The sequence below is a fragment of the Hippopotamus amphibius genome, chromosome 17 (genome assembly GCF_030028045.1).
Source record: "Hippopotamus amphibius kiboko isolate mHipAmp2 chromosome 17, mHipAmp2.hap2, whole genome shotgun sequence".
Classification (NCBI taxonomy): Eukaryota; Metazoa; Chordata; class Mammalia; order Artiodactyla; family Hippopotamidae; genus Hippopotamus; species Hippopotamus amphibius.
Genome location: NC_080202.1, coordinates 24,761,205 through 24,786,753, shown reverse-complemented (window position 1 = coordinate 24,786,753; position 25,549 = coordinate 24,761,205). Strand labels below are relative to the sequence as shown.

General features: G+C 35.6%; 1 protein-coding gene across 4 annotated transcripts in view; it reads left to right on the top strand.

The window, feature by feature from the left end:
• CLTC (clathrin heavy chain) overlaps window positions 1-25,549 on the top strand; it is a 66,234-nt gene that overhangs the window by 34,272 nt on the left and 6,413 nt on the right. For 3 of the 4 annotated variants that reach the window (XM_057714281.1, XM_057714279.1, XM_057714282.1), the window contains 22 exons: window positions 31-168; window positions 410-574; window positions 719-899; window positions 2,593-2,756; window positions 7,238-7,363; window positions 7,993-8,135; window positions 9,582-9,816; window positions 13,539-13,661; window positions 14,859-15,004; window positions 15,245-15,428; window positions 15,624-15,816; window positions 16,252-16,409; window positions 16,614-16,778; window positions 16,907-17,014; window positions 17,098-17,265; window positions 17,439-17,588; window positions 17,680-17,811; window positions 17,928-18,038; window positions 19,329-19,499; window positions 19,879-20,100; window positions 21,351-21,371; window positions 24,991-25,066. In XM_057714281.1, the coding sequence (XP_057570264.1) occupies window positions 31-168; window positions 410-574; window positions 719-899; window positions 2,593-2,756; window positions 7,238-7,363; window positions 7,993-8,135; window positions 9,582-9,816; window positions 13,539-13,661; window positions 14,859-15,004; window positions 15,245-15,428; window positions 15,624-15,816; window positions 16,252-16,409; window positions 16,614-16,778; window positions 16,907-17,014; window positions 17,098-17,265; window positions 17,439-17,588; window positions 17,680-17,811; window positions 17,928-18,038; window positions 19,329-19,499; window positions 19,879-20,100; window positions 21,351-21,371; window positions 24,991-25,066 (3,280 nt within the window). The remainder of the gene's footprint in view (window positions 1-30; window positions 169-409; window positions 575-718; window positions 900-2,592; window positions 2,757-7,237; window positions 7,364-7,992; window positions 8,136-9,581; window positions 9,817-13,538; window positions 13,662-14,858; window positions 15,005-15,244; window positions 15,429-15,623; window positions 15,817-16,251; window positions 16,410-16,613; window positions 16,779-16,906; window positions 17,015-17,097; window positions 17,266-17,438; window positions 17,589-17,679; window positions 17,812-17,927; window positions 18,039-19,328; window positions 19,500-19,878; window positions 20,101-21,350; window positions 21,372-24,990; window positions 25,067-25,549) is intronic. The other variant, XM_057714280.1, reaches the window with a different exon arrangement.

Here is a 25,549-nt window from a genome sequence, read left to right as displayed (position 1 = left end):
AAACAATTTCCTTTAAATCTTTTTTTGCAGATTGTCGATGTGTTTATGGAATACAATCTCATTCAGCAGTGTACTGCATTCTTGCTTGATGCCCTGAAAAATAATCGCCCATCTGAAGGTCCTTTACAGACGAGGTTGCTTGAGATGAACCTTATGCATGCACCTCAGGTACATGCTTTCATGTGTTTTAGGCATGTTTCCAACACTGTTTTTGTAGTTACTCAGAGCTCCTTAGGTTATTTGAAGCTACTGAGGTGCCTATTCCTCATTTTAGAAAATTTAGCTAACATTCTTTTGTACTTTCTCTCCTTTATCAATTCACTGTTGAATCTTAATATGTAATCTGGATATGGAGTTACTGGTATAAGTGGAACGGTAAAATAAACTCATCCTTTTTATGGTTTTATAGGTCGCAGATGCTATTCTAGGGAATCAGATGTTCACGCATTATGACCGGGCTCATATCGCTCAACTGTGTGAAAAGGCTGGCCTGCTGCAGCGTGCATTAGAACATTTCACTGACTTATATGATATAAAGCGTGCGGTTGTTCACACCCATCTGCTTAACCCTGAGGTATTTCAGGCTCTTACCTATAACTATTAGTTATGATTAATTGGTATACCAAAAATGTGTGTTACTGAATGATAGTAATTTCATACCACCCTTAGGTTTAACATTGATTCATTTATTTATTTACTTATTTATTTTGTCCTCTAGTGGTTAGTGAATTACTTTGGGTCCTTATCAGTAGAAGACTCCCTGGAATGCCTCAGGGCCATGCTCTCTGCCAATATTCGTCAGAATCTACAGATCTGTGTGCAGGTGGCTTCTAAGTACCATGAACAACTCTCCACTCAGTCTCTGATTGAACTTTTTGAATCTTTCAAGAGTTTTGAAGGTAATTAGGAGTTTGTGTTGTTTTAAATTATTTAAGGTAGCCAAGAGGGGTATTGTTATGGTCGTATAGACTGTTGGAAATTCTTTCTGCAAGTTTACTTTGTTGTGATATTTTAAGGCTTATTATTCAGTATATGTTGTCAGGCATCTTCTGTGTCAGGTTCTAGGGACATGCAATGAACAAGACTATCTGCATAGATATTTTGTAGGTGAATTAAAAGCAGAATTTTAAGATACAAATATATGTAGTAGCTTTGTCATAATGGTATAAAATGAAAATACTAATGATCAGGTGAAAAATGATCATGTTTATATTGTCTGATTCTTATAATGGCAAATGATTCTAGCCAAGGAAATTTTGTGACTTGTCCCTGTAGCAGGTTTTCTCAACCTCAGCACTACAGACGTTTTGGGCTGGATAATTTGTTGAGTTGCGAGATACGTTGTATGCCCACAGCATATTTAGCAGCATTGCTGGCTTCAGTTCATTAGATGCCAGGAGCATCAGCTCCACCAGTTGTGACCACTAAAAATGTCTCCAGATATTGCTAAATGTCTCCTGGGAAGAAAACCTTCTCTCCCCCACTTGAGAACCACTGTTGTGCTGAGTACTCATGTAATCACTGTTGGTGGCTTTTAGGTTCATTAGCAAAAATCTGGTCTCTACTTACCTTTTCCTCCCTCTTTTTGTAGTACTGCTCTAGACAGAAGGAATAAGAGATTTCTACTAGTTTTCTTTTTTTTTCTCAGTTTCTATATATTAACTATGCACTACATTTATACTGTTCATTCAGTACAGTAGCCACCAGCCACATGTAGCTATGTGAATTTAAAGTAAAGTTGAATACAATTAAAAATTTAGTTCTTCAGTCACACTAGCTACATTTCAGGCACTCAATAGCCACTTGTGGTTAGTGGCTACTGTATTAGGATAGATATAGAATATTTGCATCATTGCAGAAAATTCTGTTGAACAGCACTGCTTTAAATTCTTTTTTTTTTAATATTTATTTACTTGGCTGCATCAGGTCTTTGTTGTGGTGCGCAGGCTCCTCTCTTGTTGTGGCACTCAGGCTCCACAGCACATGGGCTCAGTAGTTAAGGCACATCGGCTGTCTTGCGGCATGCAGGCTCTAGAGCGCATGGGCTTAGTTGCCTCGTGGCATGTGGGATCTTAGTTCCCCAACCAGGGATCGAACCCACATCCGCTGCATTGAAAGGCAGATTCTTAACCACTGGACCACGGGGTCTTTTGTGTGGGTTTTTTGTGTGGGGTTTTTTTTTTTTTGTAAGCTACTCTTCTGTGTTTCCTATTAACTGCATATAGAAACACACCAGCTATAGTGGACTTCATTTAAAATTTCTCATGTGGAATATGGCATGATAATTAGCTTTGATATTAAGTAGCTGTCTCCTAACTATTTCTTCACTATTAGAAAACATCAAATTTCCTGTTCTGTAGGGATTAAAGTACAAATCCATTTATTGAACTGATTAGTGGGTTATTTAATATTCTTATTGAGCTTTTTGAGCAACCAGTTTTTATTTGGGAGTATTCAGCATAACTGTGTTTTGTTTTCTTGTTTTTTAAATTGAGGTATAATTGACATGTTTTTTAATTGCTTAAGTATTTTTCAGGTCTGGCGTTCTCAAAGGTACACCTGTGCTTAATTTCAATTATTTGTTTCTTTAAGGTCTTTTTTATTTTCTGGGATCCATTGTTAACTTTAGTCAGGACCCAGATGTGCACTTTAAATATATTCAGGCAGCTTGCAAGACTGGGCAGATCAAAGAAGTAGAAAGAATCTGCAGAGAAAGCAACTGCTACGATCCTGAGCGAGTCAAGAATTTTCTCAAGGTAAGTGGTTTTGAGTAATGCATTTTCTGGTTGGGTTGAAGATCAGCAGTTCTGCAAGGGTTTGCTCATAGTTTTAAAATATTTTTTTCCCCTAAAAGTGAAATTCTTAGCATTCTGAAATTGTGTGCTGAATTATTTCTTCCAAATTTAATACTCTGTGGTTTCCTTTGAAATAAGGAAGGAAATTGGTAAGTAATGCTTAAGACCGATCATCTGTTTAAATGAAGAGAAAAATATCACTGTCTCTAAGGAATTTCCTTTCTTCCACTTTACTTTTGGAAGAAAATTTTTGAAAAGTGATTTTAGATATTCAGCGTTATTTTAGAGTATCATTTAGGCTCTTTTGAATATTAAGATCCACTTGCCCTCAATGTTATTTTAAGGGGCCTGTGTATTATATGCAAAGGATTCCATTGTGTAAAGGACATAGGTTTATCTCTGTCATCAGTTAGCCTTACTCTAGAAACTAAATCATGTGTAATTCATAAATAGAAAGTACAATCAAACAAAAAAATCTCAGCTTTGTAACACACGTATTTGGTTAGAGAGGTAGGAACTGCCTGTGTTGGAGTGAAGAGTAATGGTTTAAAGATTCTTAACTCTTTAAAGCATATCTAAGGGCAGTTAATTTTGTTTAATATTTAACTTAACTTTAGCTTTATTCTCATACCTACTAATTACTTTGTGAGGAAGATAAGACTTTAAAATTGGCAGTCGTTTATAAAAATTAGGAAAATTGCAAAACATTCAGATCCCCCAAAATTTATATTTATATACTTTTTATATTTATATTAAAAATATATTAAATTATTCCAGAGATTGTATGTAAAGTTCTCAAGTATTTTTTTCTTCTGGGAGAATTTTAGATTGAAACTAAAATCAAAGTGTTAGTTGTGCAATTTAGTAGGAAAAAAGACTTTTTATACTCCTACACTGATCATTTTTAGATAATCTATAGTTGTTTTAGCTGATTATTGTTTTGAAGAACTTTATACCTAGATTAAATAGCTAAACCCTGAGGTGTTTTAGTGTAGTGATGTAAAGTGCTGAAGTTACCCTGTATTTTAGATTAAAAGGTAAACATTCCCCAGAAGTATAGCTTTATAATGTCTTGGCAGTCATGAATATTCTGAGGAGCCTGGTGATATGTTTGAACCCAAGACTTCCTGGTGTCAGAACAAAACATCCAAATGAGAAAGATTTGATACTCTATGCTTGACTAGTGTACCCATGACACCAGTCCAGTTCCTCCTTTGAGTATCAGTACTGTTTCCTTCTTTTAAAAATACTGTCAGATCTTACACTCATTTCTTTTTGTTTTCATTAAGCTCTCAGCTTTTATGCTTCATCTGTAATTTCTTTAGCTTTGGGTTGTAATATTTGAGTTATCATATATGCGTAAAGCAGGACTAAACTATTTTCACCTAATTGTGACGATCTTGAGCTTCAAAAACAAAACAAAACCCTCTGGAAACTAGGATGTGGCAGTCTTAAATTGCTTAGCCCATGAGATCTAATTAGATGAGGAAATCCCCTCCACACTTGTGAATTGAGTACAAGTCTAATAGAGGAGAGTGGTTGTGAATTATGGACTTTTGAATCAATCAGACCTGGTTCAAATTCTTTTTCTTTCTATAGTTAGCTATTGTTTATTCCTTCAGTAAATATCTAGCTGTTCCCTCAGGCAAATTAACTAAGGTACCTCAACCTTGATTTCTTCAACCACAAGCTGTGTTTATCAAGTACCATGTATGCCATAGGTGTTCGGGTGATAACCGTGGTTAGTAAGCTGTGTTGGTAGCCTTAGAAATGAGGTATTGCCAGCGTTTCTAGCAGGCAAGCTGTGTTTCTTTTTGGTTTTAAGTTATTCCTGGCTCCTTGAAGGACTTTTAATTCCAGGCTGAGTTGAGGGAAAAAATTTAGTCTCTTATCATTAAATAATCTGAGATGGGAGCTCAGTGCTAAGATACTACTATTGGATATTGGTAGCCAATACCTTTCACCCCGGTAATGAGAATAAACATACTAGACCATTTACTCACTTTCCTTATTGATCTGTAGTTTGTAGCTGCATGCTACGTTTCATCATCACTGCTATTAAACTTCATTTTGGAGGTACTAGCTGTATTATAATTGACTGGTGTTGTATGTAAACTGTGATAATAAAAATACTTCTCTGAATCTAATCTTGAACATTAGACAAGTGCCAATTACATGCTAGCCACCAGGAATACAGAAATCTATAGAATATGAATTCTTCAAGGTAGCTTGTAAGCAGGATGAAATGGTATCATTAACATTATTTGGCTCATGCCCTAACCTTGTGGAACTGTAGCCTTGAATAGAAAACGTAATGGTTTTTGGTTCTTTAGAATGGTTCTTTAGACCCATGCCTCTTGCTGCCTTTGATCTTATTTTCCAGGTTTTGTTTCAACCTCACTGGCCTGCTTGCTATTCCTGGAACTTCCCAAACCCTTTCCTGCCCCAGGGCCTTTGCTCGTGCCCTTTCCCACTTTCCTCTCAGACCTTCATGACCTGCTCCTTTACCTTTTTTTAGATTTCTAATCAAATGTCACGAGAAATGAATGATCTCAGATTATCTTATTTAAAATAAAACCTATTCCTATTCCATCCTCACTTTCCCCTTATCTTGTTCTCTTTTTCTTTATAACACTTAACATTGTCTCGTCCCACTAGAACATAAGTCCCTTTGGGGAATGCTTATTTTGTTCCCTGCTGTATCTCCAAACTTTATGTTTAAGAAAACCTGAATATGTTTATATAATTGCAATTTTGATCCTAAAGTCAAATCATAATACCTAAAGTGTAACCTTTAAGTAAAAATTTAAAATATTAATGGCATAATGTTCATATATGAAACCATATGCAAATTTAGGTAATCAGGAAAGTATCCCGGTTTTTGTCTACTTTTTTCAAATTTAAATTTTCTTTGTGAATACGAATAGTTGTCTTTTGCAGCAGAATTTTTTTTTTTAATAATATTTATTTGTTTATTTTGGCTATGCCGGGTCGTAGTTGTGGCACACGGACTCTTAGTTGCGGCATGCATGTGGATCTAGTTCCCTGACCAGGGATCAAACCCAGGCCCCCTGCATTGGGAGCACAGAGTCTTACCCACTCGACCACCAGAGAAGTCCCTGCAGGAGCAATCTTAAACACCCATGCATGAGACTAGAATACCTAAGTAATCTTAGATTACTTGCCAAGTATGTTTTTTCCCTCAGTGGTAAAATGCAGTAGGTACTATTTTATATGTATATTAAACAAGGTAAAGAAGATTAGTGTGTTGATGTTCTTTTAGTAGGAAAAACATGGCCTACTAAAATCTTTTGCATAGGTATATCAAACATTCTCTTTAGAAATGATCATAGCAGCTGTTAGTACAGAGTTTCCATGGTGCTAAATAATACTTGCTTTAGACTTTCCTTGATGTGAAAAATCTGCAGCTGGACTTCCACTTCAGATTTACAGCCATTTTGATTTTTTTTTTAATTCAGGATTTCTTATGACTCCCGGATTTAGTTTAGCGTTCTCTGAACACTTCATAGACTAATCTTCAAATTATTTGTAATTGGGTGACTTATAAGTGCTAGACTTAGGAATTATTTTATTCTAACCTTGCAAATAACATTTTTTGTGGCTGTCGTTGAGGAAAGTCCTGTCATGCTTAGTTCTTCTTTAGTAGACTATGCATAGAGGAATCATTTACTGAGAAATGTTTCACTGTATATAAATGAATTCCTGATGGAAACTGTTGTTTTTTGTGCTGTACCTAATGTCTATGGAATGTAACAGGACATGTATCAGGTAAATGCCCAGTACAGCAGGTGTTACCTACCTGTCTATAACATCTTTGTCAATCTATAAGTAGGATTATAGCTTGGTATTTGTAATGGTAAAAGCAGTTGGCAATTTAAAGATGCTTTAAATGCTTTTTATGTTTTAAACGTTTTTATAGCAACATGTGGTGTATTTAAATTCATGGCTGTCACCATCATGCTGCTCCTTGTAGGCTTTATTATAATAGTGTTAGAAGCTGGCCATATAGATTGGAATGGGGAGGGATAAAAAATAAGTCACTAGTTTGAAGCAAATGTGAGCCATATATACCTAATTATGACAGTGTGACTGTAGCTCTTAAATCAACTACAAATTCAGTTGTTATTATTAATGAAAGTCCCAGAGTGATGATTTTATATCCTGAGTGCCACTGGTGACTCACAAATCTTGTTACTTTTTAAATAAAAATATGGGAAAGACATGGCATTTTGCTATGACTCTAGGTATTCATAAAAATTTACAGAAACTGGATTGGGCACGCTCCAGCTATTGGGACGTTTCTTTCTTTAAAAGAAGAGCCAACTTTATGTGAGCCTCTCCCACAAGTATAGAACAGATTCTCATATTTTACATTGATGACTTCACAGAAGAAGAATATTAAGATTTTTTTTTTTTTCCAGGAAGCGAAGCTAACAGATCAGTTACCACTTATCATTGTGTGTGATCGATTTGACTTTGTCCATGATTTGGTGCTCTATTTATATAGAAATAATCTTCAAAAGTATATAGAGATATATGTACAGAAGGTAAGTAATACTTAGATAACTTAAAAATATAATCTTGGAGATTTTAATTCTCACACTGGAAATCTTCATCCTTTCGAAACTCTGTGTCCAGTAAAAGTGGTCTGCTACAATGGCTTTCAACTTTTTTTTTCCCCAGCAGAAGCCTTTCTTTGATTAAAATTTTACATGCATTCCAAGTATGTAAAACAAAACAGACCTGCTATAGTTGAAAAAGTTGAATGGCCCACACCCTTATTTGATAGCCCCTGAGGTATTGGTGTAGAGGCCATCGGCTCCAAAGCATAGTATTAAAACCATCTTAAATATAGATATTAGAAACTTTACCTTCTAACTCCAGAAATAGAAAGGCAGTTTTGCTGTGATGGAGGCCTTTTTACTAGATAATGTTTTCACAGTCATTCTGTGACTTAAGCTTCTTTGGACTTATCTTTTGGAGCGATGCTGAAGTAATTAATTAACCAAGGCTGACTTTCTGCTAAATTTTTTTGTCTATTTGCAAATTTAGACTCAGTTTATTACTGAATTTTAAAACAGCTTGAAGAGGGAAATGAATTTTATTTTTTAAAACTCCTTTTGGTTTTGCTTATTAGTAACATAATGACCTTTTTTTTTGTTTGTTTAAATCATAGGTGAATCCAAGTCGACTTCCTGTGGTAATTGGAGGATTACTTGATGTTGATTGCTCTGAAGATGTCATTAAAAACTTGATTCTTGTTGTAAGAGGTCAATTCTCTACTGATGAGCTTGTTGCTGAGGTTGAGAAAAGAAACAGGTGTAGTACTGTTTCAATCTTCATAACTAGGATAGATTATTATTCCCTTCTAGCATGGTAATGAATAGAAGTATAACCTGTTAGTTGCCTAAAAGCTACTCCAACTCATGGACCTTAATTCCCTGGAGATACCTAATGTAGATGTGATAAGCTAGCTGTAGCTTACTGTAGTACTGAAAAAAATCTGTTTTCTGAAATATTGCAGATGTCATATAGAATATCTGTTAATCTAGTTGATCACCTTCTTTGCATGTTTATCTTTGCACAAAGTCAAACCACATAGCTATATGTTTTTAATGTAAACTAGGTAAAAAGCCTCCTTTTAGTTAGGTATAATACCACCATATTTAATAACTAATTTTCTTCTCTGATAAATTTTTCTCAAGTATGACAAGAGAAAAGAGTTCCCTGTGTAACTCTAGGTTAAACTTATTTTTAAGTTGAACCTTGATATGATAATATGAGTTATGAATTTCCAATAAAGAACACAGTGTGAGTGCTTCTAATACCATGAAGCCTTTTTTTAGCTGGGACATTTTGTGTTCAGAAAGTGCTGACATAGAAATAAGGTTAGTAGGTTGGTGTAAAAGTAGGAAGTTACTCTAGCTATGAAAAGATTATTAAGAATGGGGTTTAATTTTAACCTGAGTTGGTTCTGCTAATGGTATTCCTAGAATTTATACCTGAGTGTTTCAAACATTCACAGTATGTTTGGGAAATTCTGCACATAAGGACAATGGAGATATGTAGAATATAATACTGATTTTTTTACAGCTTGAGACTAGTTTAAAGTGATTATAGGTTGTAACAATTTAACATGTTATTTAAACCATGGTAAAAGAGTGTTGGTCATCTGGACCACTGAAATATAAGCTATAACTTAGCAAAACCATGGCTCTTGGTGGAGTGATTTTATGACTGTTAGTATTATTAAAGCTAGAGCTTCTAAAGCTACCAGATTTTGTTCCCAGTATGTATTTAGGGTACTGCTTCTTTTGGCTGTAGGTAATGTATGTTAATTGCGTTAAAATTGAAAGGAACCTCAGATAATCTGGCCTATTTTCTCATACCACATCTCTCTTCTACTCCTAAACAAAATTTATCTAAAGTCCAGCTATTTTGCCCAGTATACAAAAGAACAATCTATGAATCCATAATGTCTTTCTAAATCCTGTCTACATAATGTAGCAGATAGATCTGGGAGATTATGAAAGACAGTCTTATATACCTTCTGTGTAATCTTGGGCAAATCATTTAACCATCTCCAAGTCTTAATTTCCTAATTTGTAATAGGAGTGTTGAGAATTCAAAATAGTGCATGGGAAAGTACATTATAGACCATAAGGTACTTGCATATAGTGTGTCGAGAATGTGCTTTTCATAATATGGTATGTGTATATGTGGGGTTTTTTGTGTGTTTCTTTTCCTTTTTTTTCTTTCTACTAGATTGAAACTGCTTCTGCCTTGGCTGGAGGCTAGAATTCATGAGGGCTGTGAAGAGCCTGCTACTCACAATGCATTAGCCAAAATCTACATAGACAGCAATAACAACCCAGAGAGATTTCTTCGGGAAAATCCTTACTATGACAGTCGTGTTGTTGGAAAGTATTGTGAGAAGAGAGACCCACATCTGGCCTGTGTTGCTTATGAACGTGGCCAGTGTGATCTGGAACTTATTAATGTGAGTACTGCTAGCAGGACGTGTACAGAGAAGACTGCATTTTTTAAAAACCTGGTATATAATGTTAGGTTAGTGAATTTTGAGAGTTTCAGAGTGGCTTTAGGTAATATGGAGCATTTTTGGAAGATACATGGCGTTTTTTAAAAAACTTTGCTGATAATTATGAACTTAAACTGGCCAAAGCAGTTAAGTTTGTATTCACCCATTAACATTTAACCCCACTAGTTTTATCACTTATGTTCTCATACATTCATATGTACACACACACGTGTATATATGTTTATATATGTGTGTATGTAGAGACATATCTAAATTTTTAACCGTATGAGAAGAAGTTGCATACCTCATGCCCTTATACCTCTTCAGTGTTATTTACTAAGAATAAGGATATTCTCTTTCATAATCACATTATAGATAGCAACCTCGGTCAGTCTGACACCAGTAGAATACTTTCTAAAATCTGTTTTATTCCAGTTTTGTCGATTGACCCAATAATGTCCTTTAAAAGGAAAAATTTCCCACCAGTCTAGGATTACATATTGCATGTAGTTGTCATATCTTTTATGTCTCTTTTAATCTGAAACAATTCTTCAGCCTTTCTCTTTTATTGACAGAAATAATTGTAAGAATAGTCTTTATTTGTACCTTTTTTTTGAGGTAAAATTCACATAACATTAACCATTTGAACGTGAACAATTCAGTGGCAGTTAGTACATTTACAGTGTTGTGTAATCACTACACCTCTCTCTAGTTCCAAGTTTTCCTCACCACATGAGGAAATCCGGTGCTCATCAAGCAGTTGCTCCAGATTCCCTGCCTCCTTCCAGCCCCTGACAACCTCCATACTGCCTTCTGTCTCCATGGAGTCACCTATTTTGTATAAGTGAAAAGTCTCTTTAAAATGAATAAAATGTTCTTCACTTTGAGTTTCTCTTATTGTTCATCCTGATTAGATTTAGATTGTACGTTTCCATCCAGAATTTACTACTTGAGTGATGGTTTGTTTTTCTCATGTTATAACATGCAGAAGCACCTGATGTCCTTTTGTCCTTCATTTTGGGGGTCACTTTTTATCAAGGTGTCAATTTCTCCATTGTATAAATATATTATTTCCCCTTGATATTAAGTAGTCTGTGAAGAGACACTTAAGACCATGCTAATATCCGTGTGTGTGTGTGTGACTGCCCAGCCCCCCAATTTTGAATCTATTGATTCTTTTTTTTTATAAATTTATTTTATTTATTTATTGGCTGTGTTGGGTCTTCATTGCTGCACACGGGCTTTCTCTAGTTGCTGAGAGCGGGGACTACTCTTCCTTGTGCTGCGCGGGCTCCTCATTGTAGTGGCTTCTCTTGCTGTGGAGCACAGGCTCCAGGCACATGGGCTTCAATAGTTGTGGCTCACGGGCTCCACAGCACAGGCTCAATAGTTGTGGCACATGGGCTTAGTTGCTCCGCGGCACGTGGAATCCTCCCAGAGCAGGGCTCGAACCTATGTCCCTTGCATTGGCAGGCGGATTCTTAACCACTGCGCCACCTAGGAAGTCTGGAATCTGTTGTTTCTCATTCAACTATTCTTGATGTGTTGGTTGCAAAATGACAGTTTTCCAACTTCATCACTTTCTCCGCGTTGAACGCTCAGCATGTGTATATTCATGCACTCATGAGTTCTGTGGGCTATAATCCATTGTTTTGATTTTCGATAGAAACCCCATCAGCCTGCCTCTCATGGCTTTGTGTCATGGTCTCATTGCTCTTGGAGCACTTCCTTGTTTCCTGGCCTGACAAGTTACATATGCTCATTTGATACCCTCCCCAGCCCTGGATCATTCATTTTTCTGGGGAACTTTGATTTCTTTTAGTGGGGAGTGCCATTAGAAACCCAGATCTAGGCTCTAGGTATATTTCCTTCTAGGGTCTTTCAGTGGTCAGAGCTAGGAAATAATGCATCTGTGTACATACACATTCATATACATATGAATATATGTATGCATGTACGCATGGGAAAATAAACACAAGAATAGCTAGTAAAACACTGAAAAGAAAGCTAAGAAGGTGGACTAGCCCTGCAGGATATTAAAGCACATTACAAAGCCTCTATATTTAAAACTTGCATCCTGGTGCATGAATAGACAGACCAGTAGAGTAGAATATGAAGTTCAAATATAGATCTAATATCAGAGTGCTTTTTGAAAGCCTCCAAAAATTAGTAACTTTTTCTGTTGTTGAATTTTTTTGATTAATTCCACCAACATTTGTTGCATACATTATGCATGAAGCACATGATAGAGCGCTGCAAATACAGAGACGATACACGATTAACTTCCGGCACCGTCATTCAGCATGTGTATTGTTCATCGTCATGTAACTCTTTCATTCACGTGTTGTGAAACTTTAAGATGTTGGCATCAGAAAATTATAATTACATGAAGAATATTTTGTTTCATATTTTTTTATTATTTTAACAGCTTCATTTTTTTCAGAAATAAGATGATTTATTTTTAATACTAACCAGTTAACACTAGTGGCATTCTCTGTGACTTTTACTTTGAATGTTACTTGATACATTAAAGGCAATGAAACCTTTTCAGGTGAAATAAAATATTTTACCTTTTCATTTCCAAGAGCATTTGTCTTTATTGGAATTTCAGGTGTCAAATAATTAGAGCAAACTAATTTTTTATAAAATGCCTTCAATGTTTATCTGGTCCTGAGAGATACTCAGGAAGAAAAATTTGTCTACTTTAACACAGAATTAAGAAGGATTGAGATGTTCACCTGAAGAATCAGAGTAATCTGATTTTCTAACATAAGAATACCTGATTAATGTGGAACTTTACCTAGTGCCATTAAAAAGAGGCAATATGATTGATTAGATCAGAACAGCTCTACATTTCACCAGGGTACCATTTTATGGAGGAGTGGGCATACAAATGAATGTTGAATGAAAGCAATTAATGTCACAGGTAAATACATTTTAGCTGGAAAGCTACATTGATAAAGCATTTTATGGAAGGTGATTTATGTGATGAAATTTGAATTAAAAGGCATTTTAAAATGGCAAACAACATGGAACATCAAAAATTGTTGGGACTTTTAAATAGAAGTGAACACATCCTTTGAGGAAATAATGGTTGAACACTTTCCAAATTTGATGAAAACTAAACCCACCAATCCAGGAATCTCAGTGAAACCTAAGCAGGATAATCTCAACAAAAAACCTAAGTAATGTTATAATCAAATTGTGGAAAAATCAGTAATAAAGAGTCTTGAGTATTCTGCTTTAAAAAAAAAAAAAAGTGAACACATCCCTAATACTTGGCAAATTATTTGGAAAAAATTCCAGATTTATGAAAGTTACTGGAAAGGCATTCCCACATTTGAATCATGAAAAATCACATGTAGACACTGAAATATTTTATTATATTTACTTCAATTTAAACATCCATGGACCTTAGAGAGCATTATGAGCTAACTGCCAAAGAGTCAATGACAAATGGATCAACAAACCATTCATTAGAGAAATTCAGTAGGAATCTTTAACCATTTTAATATGAAAAATATGGTTGAAAAATCTATTAAAGATTACATGTAAAAGTAATGGATTTTTTTTTTTGCTATAAAACAGTAAACGGTATAATGATAGGAAATAACCTTTTCAAAGTCAGTCTATAAAAAGTTTTTATCTTTTACCTTGAAATTAATCTTTAATATCTCATTTAGGTTTGCAATGAGAATTCCCTCTTCAAAAGTCTTTCCCGCTATCTGGTACGGCGAAAGGATCCAGAATTGTGGGGTAGTGTGCTGTTGGAAAGCAATCCTTACAGGAGACCTCTCATTGATCAGGTAAAATTGGCAAATGTGTTTAAGGCTCATGTTTTAACTATGAATAAAACCTTTTCCCTCATCATATACCAAATATTCTCAAATGGATCATGTTTAACTGTGAGAGATGTCAGTAAAGAGTAGAATAAAATAAAAATTATACTGAAAAAATATATATATATCATAAATGTTAACAAAAAAGAAATATATCCTCTCCAAGAAAATACATCCCCAAAGAGAATTTAATTATATAAAACTCCCTCAATTCCTCATAGTTAAAAGGATAATAGTAAATTAAACATTTAATAAAATGAGTAAGAATTGCTATTAATACCTGAGAAATGACTAAATTGATTGGAAACATTCAAGACAATGGTAAATCAGCAAGGGATAAGAATTGGTGAGAGTTGGGGTGGGGAGGGTGGGGGGGACTCGAGGGGGGGAGTCAAGGAAGGGAGGGAATACGGGGATATGTGCATAAAAACATATGATTGAACTTGGTGTACCCCCCAAAAAATAATAAATAAAAAAAAAAGATAAATGTGATGATACCAAAAAAAAAAAAAAAAAAGGTGAGAGAAAATACACATGACCTAGTGAGTAAATGTTAAAGAAATTTCAATAGTAAGCATGGAATTGCAAAAGAGATGTGGGTTTATATCTATATAAAAATTGAAAACATTTTTTAAAACCTTAAAAATTGAAGGTTGTTAATAATGGTTCTTAAATTTTTGGTAGAAGTATAAATATGGAAGAAGATAAATTGAAGAATATTAATTTTTCATTCCTCTTCTAAGAATCATTTCTAAGGAAAATTCCCAACTTGATACAAAGCTTCCTAGAAAAAGTATTCATTGCTGCATCTGGGAACCATGCAAATAGCCAAAAATAGAGGGATTACTGAGTATATAATGCCACATCTATGTGGTTGAATTGTATGTAACCATTAAAGTGATAATGAGGAGTAGTTATTATGGGTAATATTTTAATCAGGGAAAAGATATATAAGGGTGATTTTTTTCCAAGAGAATGAAAGTATATGTGTTTTGTGTATATGTGGATTTAATGTAGAAAGACCTTTGAGTGGTAAATTTAAAGGTATTGTATCTCATTCCTTCTCTATTTCATTTTCTACTGAGAGGCCAGCTTATTTTTATTAAATAATAACATCAAAACCACCTTGACTCTCAGCACTTATTCCCTGTATATCCTCTGCAGGTTGTACAGACAGCCTTGTCTGAGACTCAGGACCCTGAAGAAGTGTCAGTAACTGTCAAGGCTTTTATGACTGCAGACCTTCCTAATGAACTCATTGAACTGCTGGAGAAAATTGTCCTTGATAACTCCGTATTCAGTGAACACAGGTATCCTGTGAGAGGGGTCTGTTGTCAATTGGCTTTTTATAGTCAGTCTTTAATTATGGTCTGTCAGTTTGGGGAAGGAACAAAGAGACAGAGATTAGAGAATGTTGTCTAAATTTTCACTCTCCTAATACCCTCTTGTCACCCTACCCCCCACAGACGAAATACTCTATAGCTGCAGTGTTTACTCTTTATGACTAATGAGCTTTTCAAGCATTGCATTCAAATCTTTCTTTCTTAAAGGAATCTGCAAAACCTCCTCATCCTCACTGCAATCAAGGCTGACCGTACCCGTGTTATGGAATATATTAACCGCCTGGATAATTATGATGCCCCAGATATTGCTAATATTGCCATCAGCAATGAGCTGTTTGAAGAAGCATTTGCCATTTTTCGGAAATTTGATGTCAATACTTCAGCAGTGCAGGTAAATCTTCAGATTACCTGAATTGATTTACTAAAGGTAATGCCTTCTCTTGAGTCAATGTATGCATTGTCCTGTGAGAATGGGCAGAATTTATTGCTGTGGCAATAGAAGAGCAATAAAACCCTAACCATTTACATGTAATTGCTATGTGCTAAGATTCATTGTACTGTAACTGATTAAAAATTGGTTGCCTAGGTCTTGATCGAACATATTGGAAACTTGGATCGGGCATATGAATTTGCTGAACGCTGCAATGAACCTGCAGTCTGGAGTCAGCTCGCAAAAGCCCAGTTGCAGAAAGGAATGGTGAAAGAAGCCATTGATTCTTACATCAAAGCAGATGACCCTTCATCCTACATGGAAGTTGTTCAGGCTGCCAATACTAGTGGTATGACTTCTCACTTTTTTGTATTTGCCACCTCAGAAAATGGACCTAAACTAAATTATATGTCTGTTCTGAATTATGTAGGAGTTAAGAGACTGCATGGTTGTTTGCCCTCCATTTTTGTTCAGATAAAGAGAGGCTGTTTTGTGAACTTAAAAGCTCCATGGGGAGGTTTAATTTTCTGTTTTAAAGTCTCATAAAATTCTGATTTATCTCTAATCTGATAACTTTAAGGAAAAAGGGGATTCAGCTATTCTTCTGGTCAGTAATAATACAGAGGCATAATAGAAGTTTTGATGCCTTTCACTGTTTACATTTGTTATTCTCCATACTGTTTCTTTGCAAAGGAAATTAATAGCAGTTCTCATTTGTGACAGTGAAAAGATAAATGTTGGTATGCTAGTGTTTGGATTTATTTATTTGTTTTTCTATACCTAGGAAACTGGGAAGAACTGGTGAAGTACTTGCAGATGGCCCGTAAGAAGGCTCGTGAGTCCTATGTGGAGACAGAATTGATATTTGCACTGGCTAAAACAAACCGCCTTGCAGAGTTAGAGGAGTTCATCAATGGGCCGAATAATGCTCATATCCAACAAGTGAGTTTCCCGTTCAGATTTTTTTTTTTAGGAATGTAAAAATTGTTGAGCAACTTTATTAGTCTAGTAGGATCAACATGTGACAACTGAAAGTTTCTAAGGAAAAATCTTACAGGAAAAATATTGTTTCTTAGTATTGAGTTGTAACTTTGGAAAGAAGATTGAGTTTAGGCTTACTGAAAATGGTTTTTTTTTTTTTTCCAGGTTGGTGACCGTTGTTACGATGAAAAAATGTATGATGCTGCTAAGTTATTGTACAATAATGTTTCCAATTTTGGACGCTTGGCATCTACTCTGGTTCACCTTGGTGAATATCAGGCAGCTGTTGATGGAGCTAGGAAGGCTAACAGTACTCGAACATGGAAAGAGGTAATCTAAACAACAGTTCGAGTGAAGAATTAAGATGCTATTTAGGAATGTTCTTTAAACTGATTAATTGAACTAACTAGCCATATTTAAACTTGAGTTCACGTAATTGAAATTTTTTTAAATTGTAGGTCTGCTTTGCCTGTGTAGATGGGAAAGAGTTCCGTCTCGCTCAGATGTGTGGGCTTCATATTGTAGTACATGCAGATGAATTGGAGGAACTTATCAACTACTATCAGGTAATGAACCTGAGTCTTTTGTATTAACTGAGATCTTTTGCCACAGATATTCTCATATTTAATTGCATTTTTCTCTTATTTAGGATCGTGGATATTTTGAAGAGCTGATAACCATGTTGGAAGCAGCACTGGGACTTGAGCGAGCTCATATGGGGATGTTCACCGAATTAGCTATTCTGTATTCTAAGTTTAAGCCACAAAAAATGAGGGAGCATCTGGAGCTGTTCTGGTCCAGAGTGAATATTCCTAAGGTAACCAACCTTTAATTGTAAGGCAACTCTATAGCTAAAACTAATACTTTAATTTCAATTAAAAAAATTTTTTTTAAATTTTTTAAAAGTTTTTTTTAAATTTTTTTTTTAAATTTTGCTATTAACTAGAATTAGAGACCCATATCTGAAACAATTAAATCTTTCTTATGCAGGTGCTACGAGCTGCAGAACAAGCTCATCTTTGGGCAGAATTGGTGTTTTTGTATGACAAGTACGAAGAATACGATAATGCCATAATTACCATGATGAATCATCCGACTGATGCATGGAAAGAAGGGCAGTTCAAAGATATCATTACCAAGGTGTGTACCTCTTTCAGAAAATAAAGTCTTCAGAAAGAGAAAGCTCATTAGGAATTAACTCTACCTCACATGTGGATTTTTGCTGTTTTAGGTTGCCAATGTGGAGCTATACTACAGAGCAATACAGTTCTACTTAGAATTCAAGCCACTGTTGTTAAATGATTTGCTGATGGTGCTGTCCCCACGGTTGGATCATACTCGTGCAGTCAATTATTTCAGCAAGGTAATGATTTGTAAAACCTCAAAACTTCGTAGCAAGGAACTAAGACATTCCTGGGTAACTTTTGTCCATGAAACTTTAGCAGTGTACTACATTTGTAACAAACTCTTATTTTAAAGGTTAAACAGCTACCACTGGTGAAACCATATTTGCGTTCAGTCCAGAACCACAACAACAAATCTGTGAACGAATCCCTGAACAACCTCTTTATTACAGAAGAAGATTATCAGGTAAAACTTTTTGGTTCTTACATGTATTCTTAAAACTCAGGTTCTCATTGAGTTGTAAAGTTGGTTTGTTTTGCAGTAAAAAAGCCCATCATTCCTTAGGACTGTAAACAGTAGGTACTTGAGTACCTCGGATCGGGATTTAGTGAAGTTTTCAGGATTGATAAATCTGATGTCTCCTAAGTAAATGCCAAGTTTGCAGAATTCTGCTTCGATCTTGTCCGAGTTATTGCTTTAGAAAAATACTGTGGTTACTTATCCCTGAATATCTAGGCTGTAGATTGAGTTGCAGAAGTTTTTGATCTCTTAAACTAGTCCATAAAACTTAACGGTATTAACTTTTATTCCCTGTTTTTCTTGCCCAATAGCATATTAGTACCTGTCTTTTAGTAAACTCCCCTGTGAAGGATTTTGCAAAAATAAAATTAAAGTTAAGGTTAAGCTAGTTTAGTTGCCTTTCTCTTACTGTCAGTATGATTTTCTTTCTGTCTCAGATCCCATGCTGATCTCTATGACTGAATATCATGTTGAGTTGTACCAAGAGTTTCTGTAGAGCATAAAATCTTACCCTCCAAGTTACAAATCCTTCTAATTTCATAACCATTCGACTTAGTCTTTTTTTTTTTAAGATTTTATTTTATTAGTTGTTTTTGTCTGTGTTGAGTCTTTGTTGCTGCACACGGGCTTTCTCTAGTGGCGAGCAGTGGCTACTCTTCATTGCGATGCACGGGCTTCTCATTGTGGTGGCTTCTCTTGTTGTGGAGTGCGGACTTCAGTAGTTGTGGTGTGTGGGCTCAGTAGTTGTGACTTGCAGGCTCTAGAGCGCAGGCTTAGGAGTTGTGGTGCACAGGCTTAGTTCTCCGTGGCATCTGGGATCTTCCTGGCCCAGGGATCAAACATATGTCCCCTGCATTGGCAGGAGGTTTCTTAACCACTGTGCCACCAGGGAAGTCCCTCAAGTTAGTCCATGATACTGAAAACCTTGGAGAAAATTGTACCTTTGGAAATTTTATAGCACCTTCAAGGAATTTATTGTTAAACAGTTAGATTGAGGATTGTTGATACTTGTTCATATTACAACTTTGTGGTTCAATTCTTGAATCTAGGCCCTCATATTACAATAATGACTCATTGATCAAGTAATATTATACATATATATCATGCAAGATATTGATCGTATTATATACAGTAATATACAGTAATGGCTCATTGATCAAGAATGATGGAACATAAAATTTAAACTAAAATGAAATACTGGTTTGGCATTTGAATGGCTTTGTTTTATTTTTTAAGGCTCTGCGAACATCGATAGATGCTTATGACAACTTTGACAATATCTCGCTTGCTCAGCGTTTGGAAAAACATGAACTCATTGAGTTCAGAAGAATTGCTGCTTATCTCTTCAAAGGCAACAATCGCTGGAAACAGAGTGTGGAGCTGTGCAAGAAAGATAGCCTGTACAAGGTGAATCAAGTTGGTGGTGGTGGGGCTCTTAAGCCAAGTACTGGATGAGCTGTGTTAACCCTAGAATGGTATAAGTGATTATGGTCTATAAGTGTATTAGTTTTTGCAAATATGAGGATTGCCTTTAAGCTCCCGTTTGAGGAGATGATCATTAAGTCAATTTCTTGATTCTGGAAGCTATTGTATGTTTATGTCAAACCTCTTTGTTTAAAAATAATAATAATAATAATAATGCTTTTCGCTGTGTTTTCCTTTTCTTGCAGTAAATCCTTAATCTAAATGATATAACTGGGAGTTTTTTCCCCATTGTGTATTACTTAGTTTATTAGTTCAATGTATTTGAATTTAATGTTTGACCTTCCTCCTTTCCTTTAAATAGGATGCAATGCAGTATGCCTCTGAATCTAAAGACACTGAGTTGGCTGAAGAACTCCTACAGTGGTTTTTGCAGGAAGAAAAAAGAGAGTGCTTTGGAGCTTGTCTCTTTACTTGTTATGATCTTTTAAGGCCAGATGTTGTCCTGGAAACTGCATGGAGGCACAATATAATGGATTTTGCCATGCCCTATTTCATCCAGGTCATGAAGGAGTACTTGACAAAGGTAATGGCACCTCTGAGAACGACTTACCTTGAGGATATGTAAAATCCATGTACAGACTTTTTGTTTTTCAGTGTTTTTTTAGTTGATCATAAAATATTCCTATTCTCCAGTAATTTTTAATATCTGACAGATGACATTGAGTGGAAAGGGACCTTAAACATGTCAGAATGTTTACCCTCAGAATATCTCAGAATGTATTTCTGAGGGGCAAATAGTATTATGTCCATATTGTATGGGTTGGTTGGTTTTTTTTTTTTAACGTTTGATAGAAACTTTTTTGTTATAATAACATCTTCCTCAAATCAGTTCTTGTAACTCAGATGACCATAACTTAGTAGTGTAGATTCCCTTCTATTTGGTTGGTTCTTGACTTTGATATGGATGCCTGTTTCCCCTGGGGAAGCTACATCTGTATTCTTAATATCCTGTGAATCTTCTCAATATTTTGATAGTTTAACCCCTTATTTAAAAATATTATAGGAGGTTAACAATTAATGACACATTTCCTAAAAGCGCATTAAACAAGCTGGGGGTATAATCATCTTATAAAATTCACTTATTCATTTTAGTGTCCACTTTTGATGTTAGGATGTTTTTTACTTACCCTGTCCTCGACAGTTACCAGCTTTCATGCTGTAGAACATTTTTAAATGGTCCTAAAGGATCCATTCTGTCAAAGCAAAATATGCTTATTGAAATCAGAGTTTCACATCTGATCTCTTCAGCATGCCTGACTTGAAGGCAGAGGGGGAGCGAATAGCACTACTAACAACCCCCAGCATAACTGAATATTTCCTTGGGCTGCCATCTAATTAGATACCATTGTGTTAAGTTATAATTTTTTAAGAGTTAACATTTTCTGTGTGTAAACTGATTAAAGTCCAGTGTAAGAGGAAAGACAGTTGCTTTATCTTAGCTACAGATGAGAATAGCTTCTTTTCTCATGCATAATGCCAACTTATGAGACCTGGCTCTAAGCTGCTGTTAACCGAAGTGCTGTAAATTTTACTAGCGATTAAGCTGCTTTCTTTCACACTGACTCTAGCATAAATTCTTCTGCAGTAAGCTCTGAAGTTAAAAAAAAAAAAAATCTAAGTTTTGCTTCCAGTATGCCCTTTATTTTCACTTTCTCATACCTTTTTTAGTGGTTAGATGTTTCTCCCCTAAACCTTTGTTGCTGATTCTACCTTTTTATGCTCAATATGGAATTTGATTTTTTTCTAAGCTGCACCTTCTGAATTCCTTTGCAGGTTGATGCAATAAAGGAAAAGGTGAAGGTTGATTCTTTTCCATCTTTAAGTCTGGAGGACTAAGTCTAAGGAATTTGCATGATTTTTTTTCCTTCCTTTTCTACACTGCTGCTGCTGCTTTTTCCCCCCAATAAATTTTCACTAAAGCCTCTGCAAGTCCCTTGAAACATAACTATAATAGAGCTCTAGGACATTAGTAGATGTTTGCTACTAATCGGCTAATAGGCTTTAGGAAGGGCAGGAGGCTAATCAGTAGTTGGTTCACAGTCTCTCTTAAATATATTATTAAAAACTGAGCATGTTGAGTTTCCATATTAATTCCAAAGTTTCAGGAAATTTCTCTTCCCTGTCAGGGTATCTGGACCATAATAGGATTTTCTCAATACTCTAAGTAAATTTAAACAGCCTCTGGTTTTATTTTGTGAGCATGCCTGACAGTTGTTGAATTTATATATGTATATACATGCCCTAAAAGGCTTTTTGGGGTTTTTTTGGTATTGAAGGACTGTGATCCAGTTTCTGATCTCTTGATTCTTACTAATTTTTTGCTGAAAGTAGATACGAGAGATACTAGCTGCTTCCGAAGAGACTTTCCTCATGTTTCTCCAGGTGTCCAGTTCTTATGGTGCTAGTCCATTTTCAAGAGGAATCAAAACTTTTTAAATCATCAGAGTAGCTTACTATAATTGTTGCTAAGCAACATGGATTATTTCTGTATATAATGAAACAATTAACTTCTACTTTCTGTAATAAGGTACATCTGTGAAGCTACAAATTTGCTCTTGTTCATTCGTTGGCTTGTCCAGGGCCAAATTTAGGCACCTTTTGGTTGCTGCTTCCTTCACTGGCTTGTCTCCATCCCAGTATAAATGAAACAAACTTTTACAAACTTATGTCTGGTATCAAATTGTGGTGAGAAAAGGGTGGGAAGGTAAAGGACAGTTGAAATAATTTAAAAGAATTTGGAGGGGGGACAATGCCTTGAAATTATGTTGAACCAAACTGGAGTCACCATTGGAACTTAGGGCAAACCTGAGTAAAATGCATTGTGTGTGAGGCCCTTCAGCAGCTAGTAAGCAAGGCAGTTAGAAAGCGTGTGTGTGAAAAATAGGTAATTGAACTGCAGTGTTACGCATTGTTTTAAATCAAGCATGTACAACAGTCATTGCAATTACATCATACTACTTTTGAAACTCTTAAAGCATTGCTGTGGGCTGTGTGTGTTTCTTGAGAGCCTGTATAGCAACAGTCATCTTCAGATCTCACTTCTTGCTTCAGTACTTTTGCCTTTTTTTCATGCACACATACACCAAAATAACTGACTGCATGTTAACTTTTCCTCTGCAGCATATTGCAGTCTTTGTGGAAAAGCCTTTTACATTATAGTGAATTTTCAGTAGTACAGATGGAACTGAACTCAGTGACATGCTTACCTGTAATTTTTCTTTTTTAATCCAAGGATCAGAAACTTTTGTTACAGCTCTTAACAAAAGCTTGTGTTCATAAAAGCCTTCTCTGCTTCTCTTTTTTGAGCAGTCTAAATTGGGTCAGTGGAAACAATAATTGGATGTTGCTGTGCCAGAGGCTGTCCCATAAAATAGAAAAATCGAAAGTTTTTTTGCTTAGCTTGATGCTACTCCTTCACAGTTAATACTTTTTGTTTCATCCCTATGCCCAACCTGCCTATGTCTGTGCCTGGGCATCGTGACATCGCTAGCTCTTCTAAGTCTAACGTACTTCTGTAATAGGACTTCTGTCTTCAACATCTGACTCAGACATTAACTTTTAAACACGTGTTCACTTTAGATTCTTTTCCTTGAAAGTCTGGAAATGTATTATGCAGTGGTGGTTTTTTGTTGTTTGATTCTTCTTCTTCTTAGACGTTATTAATGTACACTCATCCATGTATTTTTTTTTTTTGTATAACCTCTTTAGCTCACTCTTGGATACTATTTAGGTTAGCAAAGCCCCATCTGACTGCCCTTGATGGCACAAACTGTGCTTTAAATTATGTAGCTGCAGTAATTTTTGTTTTAAGTTTGGGTACCAAACAGTGGGTGTTTCTCGTGGTACTTATACTCCATAGTAGTAATTTGTAACACATGAGCACTTAGGTTATAAAACAGAAAAATGGTATACAAAAGCAAACTAACCCATCTTCCTAGGATAGAAAAACCACATTTTATCTGAAGGTGTCTAGAGTCTACCTTAGCTCAGTTTTCTCACATTTTGCTCCAACAAATTAGGATGGATTAGACCCACATTCATGATATTTAATATGAAGTAATTAGAATATATATAAAATACTGTCCTAACCTTAATGGCCTATGTGAGGATTGAAACACTATTTTAAATAGTTTCAAATAGATACTAGGCGCTGCTTTAACCTTTTTGGGACCCAGTCTTTATAGCCTTTTCACTGAAGTCTGCATGTCTTTTTTTGTGAGTGATTTTTCACTATTTGCCTTTTGAAGAGCATGCAGTGAACATTCATAAAAAGTTCTTTCCTGCATTCTGCTTCCCTGTCTCAGCACACTTAGGACTTTGAAAACCACTAGTAATAAATAACATTGAGATCTGAAATTTAGTTTTACTTCAAGTATAATGATAGACCAACTATAAGACTTTTAATATAGTCTAAAAGACAAATATGGTATAGTTTAAAAGGCAAATGGAAATGGTACAGTGGAGAGTCCCTAATCCCAGTGTTCTGATGTCATGCTCCTCAGTCCTTCACAGAATTCCAGATTCAAATCATGTTAATCCTAGAAGGAACTTTGTAGATGATCTCGTTCAACTGACTCACTATATAGACAAGGAAATTTGGGGATCAGTGCAGTGGTTTACCAAGGTTACACAACTAGTTAGTGGAAGGATCTATGTATTCCAGCTCTTTGCTTTCACTAATATATTTGGACTCCTCTACAGTATTATTTCTGTCTGATACTGCCCATGTTATTTAGAGTAGCTAGCATATAATAGCCATTTGCTTCTTTGGCTTAATTAAAAGCAAAACATTTCTTCCTCAAAGGAGTTGGGGCACAATTAGGCATTCCTAGTTACCTCTCAGAAAATAGAGCATTAACACATGCAGCCTGTCATTATTTAAAAAGATTGAATACGGAGCCACTTGAATCTTAAACTTCAGTCTGCACGTAATCAACATTGACAGAAGCTGTGCACAGTTGGCAAAAGATAGCTCATTCTGCACAAGTGCTTATCCAGTCACCGGACTCAGTTCACTTTTCTGGATACCGTTTCCTTTGGGGAGGGAAGTCTTGCCAGGTCATGAGTTCATTATTATCATCTTTGATAGGGTTTAAGCTTCATTTGAGAAAGTGGTTCCTTCTCGTTATCTCCCTCCCTCGGGCTGGCTGCATGCCCAGTTTGAGCCTGGCGTGAGCTTTTATGGCATTTATAAATCCCTCCTTCCTGAGGGTTTATAATGACAGTGCTAAAAATCACCTTGACTGAAATATGAACATTGCCATTGAATTTGAGGGGGCCTGAGAATGTTCTTTCTACTCTAGTTGTTTTATTTTGACAAAATTTAACATACTAAGGCTTTTCCACTTTCTGCCATAAACCTAGGTTTATAATACTTTTGAGGTGCTAATTACCATTATCTGTTTTTCTCCAGGTGGACAAATTAGATGCTTCGGAATCACTGAGAAAAGAAGAAGAACAAGCTACAGAGACTCAACCTATTGTTTATGGTAATCTCTCTCTCTTTAACCTCACAGAAATATAGTAGACAAACAGTTCATTCTGTAGGCATTCTGTCTCAAAAAAGAAATGTAATAAGCTCTAAAGTGCAAAAGGCTCACTGAGTTAAGGAATAAGTCTTGCTATTATCATTTTTTTCCGAAAACAGTCTTAAAGCAGGCATTGAACATTCTTCACTAAGATAAAGGTAATCTCAAAAAAAACAGTCACTTGAGATCATTACCTAATTTACCCATTGCCTGATCACTGATTGCTTATTCATGAATTACTGAGAAAAAAGTGTTGGTGAATTCAATTTTCGTAAGTACAAAAGGTGAGAGAACATGCCAGGTCATCTTAAGTATGCTTTACAGAAATAGTGCATCTCTTTAAATTCTGACTAGGACAGAGAAGTGGATAGAGTTTCCATCTGAGAACTTCCCAGAGAGACTCTCAGTGAATATTTATTTCTGTAGAAACAGAAACAGGGTGGG